Below are 7,593 nucleotides of genomic sequence, written 5' to 3' on the forward strand. Positions count from 1 at the left end.
GTGTCTCTGTTATTATTACTATTGGTTTTGTTTCTTTGTATCTGTTTGTAGATTATTTTTTCTGAGGTTTTCGTTCTTGTTAGTCAAGTTCCCAGTTATTAAGAGCCTTCTTAATGTGTCTTTTTGCAGATATATAAGTGTTTCTGTGTATAAAAGGGAAGAGAATCCTGAAGTACACGAGGCTTCGTGCTAGCTGCTCGTGTTTAGGATCGAAAATCACTTGGAATATCGGCTCTTGAAGAATTGAGAATTGATCTTAATACGTGCATTAATATTGAATTGATTATATTTGCAAATCATGATCGCATAAGGATTTTTCAATATTTCTCAATATCATCAAGATCGAACGATACACAAAGTAATTCGAACCTTCGTGTAATGAACAAAGCTTGAAAAGCTTGACATAGAATTGAATGGCCAATTGCAGCATGCAAATACTTTGGAGATAAAGGCCAGTTGTATTTATAATTCCAAAAAATGATATGACCAGCAACCTGGAAACTAATCAGAGTCATGAGTGAAGAATCATAAAAATCTTCAGCGAGATAAATTTATTTAAAACAATGTAAATTCAATATTTTTAATTTTATTCTTTCAACGGTTTTAAGAATTTTCATTTAGAAACTTCAGGATTATTATTAATTATTCTTAGCTTCCTTTGATTTGAAGACTATCTTTGATAGTTTTCTTCCTTTTTTTCCAATCAAAGGAAATAGAATTATATAATATAAATTCACATTCGCCTCAAATTTGCAAAAAACGATTAAACTCTCTCATGTATGTCTGTAATATTAATATATCATATGTTTAAGATTTTATATGTGTATAGGTGCAAGTTGATTGTCAAGTATCTTGAAGTTTTCTTTCCTTATCAATAAGAGTTTCGACTGTCAATGTACACGGCAGATAGAGACGAACATATAGATAAACAGACAGACTTGTGCATGTACATCTCATTATACTCAACAGCACACGCACATCAATTAGACATATGATGCATTATGATATATATCATCCATCATATACACGTTAATAATATGATATATCACAGCAAAACTGGCACATACTGCAACGATTAAAGAGCAAAAATGAGAGATAAAAAGGAGCAAATATCAGCCATATGGAATTTTAAGTATCCATAGCTGGACACACATATATTCCAAGTTATATAATATATACTTTTTCCGTGAGAATCACACAGAATGCAATTAGCGTGTCATTGTTGGTTTGTGATCTGGTTAAGTCATGTTGACAGTTACTCACATTACACATTATTTTTAACACAGTAGATTCCTGTCGCGTAAATTCTTGCATGCAATTCACACGCATAGCACACGTACAAGGTACTCTGAGGCTGCTTAATTCCTGAGTGCATAATAAATTGTGTTGACGTTTCAGTTGTAGATAAGCTTCCATAAAAGAAAAGTTGTCTATGCATTTAAGTTCAGAATCATCGTAGCTGCTTTTTTTTTCTATATTGGGTATATAAAAATCACTTGTTAATATATGTATGTAGGATAATAATGAAGATGATGAAGCTTTACATAAGCTTACATTATTTCTACAATTATATGTAGCTTCTTGTAATAAGAGTAGTATTTGAATGACATATTGTGTGAAGTTTTATTAAAGAAAAAATTTTTCTTATTCCTCATTATTTTGAAGAAAAAGAAATTAAAAGCTGTTAGAAAAAGTTTAAAAATGATGTGAAAATTGTTCATGATGCATTGGCTATTGGTGTATTGATTAAAAATATTTAGAATAAAATTAGCATTTTTAAAATTCAAGATATTGAAAAATAAAACTGTATAAACATAAAAATATTTTTCTATATATTTTTTTTAATAAAAATTATTAATAAATATTTTTGTTTATTATTGATAAAAAAAAGTGGAAAAAAAATAAGATACCTATTTGAAAAATAAATAATGAGACTATATATATATACAAATTCATTTATAAAGATCATAAAAATTTTCATATCATATGATTTTCGTATCATAAGAAATCATTAATCGTTTAATAATATATTACAACATACAAAGCAATTCCTAAATATCAAAAAAAAAAAAAATTAATATGAAAGAATTATATAAAATAGATTAAAAAGAAATTCATAAAGATAGAAATTCAAATAAATACATTATTGAAAAAATTAACATAAAATAAAAATCACTTCGATGATTCTGTTAATGAATGTATATATCTCGGTTATTTTTCGAGACATGATGATTTCTGTTTATAAAAGTTTTATGAAGAGGGACTATAATGTATAACTATAATAGTATTTTTTATATGAATATATTATAGAAGAGTTGAAGATTTCAAAATTATTTATATTAAATTTTAAATATGTTATATAAAATGACCGAGTGTTTTAATAAATGAAATGAAACGAAGAGAGAAAAAAGAATTGTAAAAGCGTACCTTGCCGCGCGTGTATGTGTGTCCGCACACATATATACGCATACACATATATATACGCGTACTTACACATACGCGCATGCATTTTACATACACGTGTGTATATATACATATATTTATGTATATACACGTATATACGGGCAACTTATATACGTACATACATACGCACAGATGTGCATGCAACACCTTAAAATCAATGAAAAAAGAAAAAAAAAATAAAAAATAAAAAATGAAAATGAATACAAAAGAAAAACTTTAAAATTGGATATTGAGAGAAATGTCTTTTAAAATTTTAAGATGATATTAATAAACTCTTTTTTAAACAAAAATAAAAAATCAAAAGATAATTAATAAAATCAAATGAAACATATAAATAAAGAAATATAAAAAATTTCTTTTCATTTTGTACTTGAAGAGAAGAGTAGAAAAGTATAGATGTTAAGAATGCACAATTATTAATAAAAATATAATAAACGAATTAGTAAAATACGTAATAGACAATTATATTGTTTTGTAAATATTACTGATTGCATTTTAAAAAAGAATTATTACAATAATGCATTTTTACACTATATTATACAATTATTTTAAGATTACAGATTAATTATACTGGAAGTATCATTGAATAATAAAAAGAACATATGTAATCAAAGAAACATATGTCACTTTATTTTATGATAACAAAGTTTTAATGATGCAAATATAAGAAAAAATCTTACCATTTATACAATCTGTTACATTATACAATATATTAATACTAATATACTGCTCAATAGCAAATATCTATTTCCTTCAAGATCGGATTGGACATATGTTCATTAAATACAAAATGTTCCTCTCATTATTCTATATTATTAATTAAAAAATATTAAATATAAATATAAATATTTCTATAACTAATTGAAAAATATCAAGAAAATACAGAAAACACTTACTAATAATTCTTTCAAAATTAAATCTGATATGATTGAAATTTAAATACCTATTATAATACTTGTTCTGTTTCAAATTTAATACTGGAGTAAAGTGCTGGTTAAATTCGAGGTAGGGCAGGGTTAGGTTTGAAATTTGGTGTTTAAAGAATTCTCTTCCCTTCAAGACTTATCTTTTTTCTCCTTTCTTTTCTTAGCTAACTCTCTTAACTGAAACAAAGTGACTGATCTTAATTTAAATAACACGTATTGAAAAATACAGAAAGTAGATAGGGACAATTAGAAAAAAATAGCAGCGTGAAACAAGGGACAAGAAAATTATCCAATATATGTCATGTTTTTTCGCTATGTCGCACTGCGGAAAATAAAATAAGAAAATAGCATGATTTGCGCGAACGAAACGAATAGAAGCTCGCGATTCGCAAGCAGAACTGCGACGAAATGAAACAGAGAGAGAAAGATAAAGACAGGCGAGAGAAATACATGTTGAAACGGCAGACAATCAATAAGAAAGAATAAACTGAAAATAAAAGAAAAAATATTACAAATTATATATAAAAATAAGAAGCGATAAATTAAAACATAATTTCAAAGATTAATTACACAAATGAAAGTAAAAGTAAATTTAAATTGGTGTTAAGAAAGAAAGTAATGATTAATAAAGATAGATTTGGATAAAAGAGTAATCAAGTACGTCAAACATAAAGCACCAGTAAGAAGAAAAACTTAAACTGGTTAATGAAAAGAAAAAAAAAAAAAAAAAAAAAAAAACAAAACCAATGAAAATAAAAATCAGATCATAATTATAATAAAGAATTAATATTTAAGAACGGTCAAACAGTGCGGAGATTGGACTTGCGGACTAACCATATAGTAATCCTGAGAGGGGGATCTGCCTGTCACAGATACATTCTGCACCAGAGTTCTTTTGCTCGTCTGAAAGTAGGTTACATATTCAATTTACGTAATTAGCTTAATTGAGTGGGTCTATAATATTGTTTTTGTTTTCTGTTTGTTTTTATAATAATTTCAAAAATGTAATTTCTTTAAGAAATTATATATTGTATAGTTTTATATATATATATAATAATAATAATAATAAAATTTTATATATATATATATACACATATATACGTGTATGTGTGATTGTTGCTTCATAAAACATCTTCTTTTTCAATTCTTTTTTTACCATTGTGCTAGATTAAGAGTAGTGTTATCAGAGTAAGAAGAAAGGAAATAAGAGAGAAAATGAAGTATAAGTAAACAGAATAAAGAAAGTAGAAATTATCATGATTAAACTTTACTCTTCTTTTTCCTTTTCATTCTTTGGACTATGCGATCATTCTGTCAAATAATTTAAACAAATATTAATCGATTAAATATTTTAACACTTAACAAGTCCTTTATCGTATATTCAATAGATATTTTATTAATAATATAGTATTAGTAGCAACGTAATAGTGTAAAATAAGAAATTTACACGATCACGAGCCACAAGTATGGTCAAGTATGCGCTAGCTTCATCAGTTTTAACCCGTTCCCATTAAGAAAAATAAAATAATAAAAAATAAAAGTAAAAAAAATTACGAGAGACGGCATTGATAAAGAAGGGTTGTCCTTTTCCGACTCTCGCTCGAGCATCGATTCCTAAATTTTTAAATGTTAAATAACTCTACAAATATTCTTATATTAAGTGTTCATTTAATTTAACTTATATATCATTAAATAAAAAATCTCAACAAAATATCTATTATAGTAGGGTTCCACTTAAATCTCAATTTTTATTACAGAGAATTTTAATATTAGTTTGTCATTAAAATAATTTATTCCAAAGCAAATTGTTTTTAATTTGTTTCATATTATGTTTCATAATTAAAATTTTTTGGATTAATATTTAAATGGAAATAAAAAGCCTTTCCTTATTTCCTTCAATTCTATGACATTGTCTTCAAGAATCAAAATCTATTTTGCTCAAGAAGAGAATAGCTCAAATTGAACTTTAGGATAGTGAAATGGATTGAAGATTGCTTAAGCCAAATTTAATTCTAAATCATCAAATTTTTGTCTCTATGTCGGGCAAACTAATGATTAACTATCTAAAATATCTATATATATAGCTTTTAGGGTTTTAGGGATTCCAAATAATTAGCTGATAATACTGAAAGTAATACAAGCTGAAGAAATCTATTATAACTACTTTTATGTCTTACTCATCCCTGGTAAATTACCTTTAATAAACTTATTAGATTAATTGCTATATTTCATTTAATTAAATTTATGTTAAAATAGAATGTTTTTTGATTGAAAATAGCCAATAAGGCAACAGAGGTTAACAGAAACCTGTGTACATAAAATAATAAATAAAGATCAATTGATCTAATTTGATTAATCTAATCATTTATTTTCTCATGCCTTAATTTAACCTCTTTCATTTTATTTGCTGAATCAAAAAGTATGATTATGTTTAATAAAGAAGCCAAGTCCTGTATATAATCCTGTAAAAAACATAGCCATGATAGTAATGATGGAAAGATATAATGTCAAAGAGATTATGAAATGAGATAAAATAATATTAGTAATTTTTAATATCTGAATTTTTTAAATTTCTTAAGTCTTTTTTTTTTTTTAAAGAATATCTGAAATCAAGTGATAATAAATTCACCCTTTATAACTATATCAAAAATAATCCTTTATAAATATATGAAAAATAAAATAATCTGAAATATAATCTGAAAAGAAATAAAATAAATAAATAAAATATGATGCAATTAGATATTATATAATTAAATATATAATTAAATGAATTAAAGATAAAAAGCTCTCAAGATTTATAGAAAATTATAATTTTAAGAAAATTAATCATTCCAACTTTATTTCATTTTATAAAGAATTAAAAAAGTCAACAATAATGCCTAACAGATTATAAAGAGATCTAATGAATTTTAGAAAATCCAATAAAAGATTTAAACCGAAACAAATACTGAAATAGAGAGAATGACTTGAAACAAACAACCAGAGAACTTATAATTCTTCAATTCAATCCTTAACATAAGGAGCGCACGATTTGCTTAAACTTTCTTTTAATCTTTTTTTTTTTTTTCTGTAGCTAATGCAGGATATATCGCAAGATCAAAAGGGCTAAAACATGAGGTACGCATCATCGAGGTAACACGGCAAAGAACTCAAATGAAAATGCAAACCAAGGTAAACAACGTTTTCAAACATAAAAAACTAAATGAGAAAAATTAAAAAACGTATATATGTAAAACAAACGTACATATATAATATATTTTTTGATTATACGCCTGCACAGATTATGCCACTGCATGAATGTTTCTTCACAGTAAATCCAAAATTAAAAATTAACATGTGGATATTAATCAGTTGATATTAATTATAGAGATATAATAATTTTTATATCCTTATTTTTTTTTTAATTCAATATTTTTCTATAAAAAATTTTCATGAATAATGTTATTTTCATGAAAAATATTAAACAAGATACAGAACTTCAATTTTTTCTTCATTACTTCTTAACCTCTTACCTGTGAAGATTCATTCACAATATAACAACCCATATTTCGCAAAAGATGGTTAAAAAGAGAACAACATGATTCTATGATGATATATGCAATAATAATCGTTATTATCATAATACGGTCGATGACAAATACATATCGTTCAACAGAAATGCTGAATACAGCCGACTGGTAGCGAAAATGCCTAGAATTCGGAGCCAGAACGACGGAGGACTCATCGAACCGAGGCCAAAGAAAGAAAAAATCGGAACGTCGCGTGTGCGACTGTTCTTTATTAATATTTCTTTTTTTTTTTTTTTAAACCATCTTGTTATTTTTTCTCTTTTTCTCGTATTATTTTGATATTGTTTAACTTTATCCCAGGAACAGGGAGAGGGGAACCCAAGAGAACGCTGACTTCCGAGCGATGGCATGAGAGTGAGAGATAGGGATAGTTACCTGTGTCTGTAGTCGTGTTAGACCACGGATCCATAGAATTTGTCCTGCGCGCGGCTTTTTATCCGAGTCAGGGTCGAATTTCTCATCTCCTAGATTGATCGCACTGATATCATCCGGCTGGCCGCGGCCCCATCTGTTTTTAAAAAACATGAAACCAATTCTTCATCACTCGATCCCTGTTATACACATGGTCTATAATCAAAGTAGGTTTTTTTTTTTTTTTTAAGAGAAAGATTTTGATTTTTTTTTTTTTTTTTTTT

The 7,593-nt window shown here is 26.3% G+C and overlaps 1 protein-coding gene and 2 long non-coding RNA genes across 19 annotated transcripts in view; 2 read left to right on the forward strand and 1 right to left on the reverse strand.

Moving 5' to 3' along the window:
- LOC102680462 (plasma membrane calcium-transporting ATPase 3) overlaps window positions 1-7,593 on the reverse strand; it is a 64,331-nt gene that overhangs the window by 20,148 nt on the left and 36,590 nt on the right. For 9 of the 16 annotated variants that reach the window (XR_004149700.1, XR_004149701.1, XM_031508380.1 and 6 more), the window contains one exon: window positions 7,334-7,466. The exons of 1 other annotated variant lie outside the window; for it this stretch is intronic. Coding sequence is in view for 10 of the 15 variants with exons in the window: in XM_031508380.1 (XP_031364240.1) it covers window positions 7,334-7,466 (133 nt within the window). In the remaining 5 variants the exon portion in view is untranslated. Of the gene's footprint in view, window positions 1-3,436; window positions 3,567-4,223; window positions 4,293-7,333; window positions 7,467-7,593 lie in introns of those variants that run through there. 6 more of the 16 variants (XR_004149696.1, XR_004149698.1, XR_004149699.1 and 3 more) reach the window with 2 other exon arrangements.
- Window positions 3,387-3,895, forward strand: LOC116185010. The gene is made up of 2 exons (XR_004149710.1): window positions 3,387-3,468; window positions 3,554-3,895. It is a non-coding gene; the product is annotated as an uncharacterized LOC116185010 (long non-coding RNA).
- The window catches only part of LOC116185006, a 4,029-nt gene continuing 486 nt past the window's right edge, over window positions 4,051-7,593 (forward strand). Inside the window, exons 1-2 of one of the 2 annotated variants that reach the window (XR_004149707.1) lie at window positions 4,051-4,298; window positions 6,463-6,560. This is a non-coding gene — a long non-coding RNA (uncharacterized LOC116185006). Of the gene's footprint in view, window positions 4,299-6,158; window positions 6,561-7,593 lie in introns of those variants that run through there. The other variant, XR_004149705.1, reaches the window with a different exon arrangement.

This window comes from Apis dorsata, unplaced genomic scaffold (assembly GCF_000469605.1).
Source record: "Apis dorsata unplaced genomic scaffold, Apis dorsata 1.3 scaffold_5, whole genome shotgun sequence".
Taxonomy (NCBI): Eukaryota; Metazoa; Arthropoda; class Insecta; order Hymenoptera; family Apidae; genus Apis; species Apis dorsata.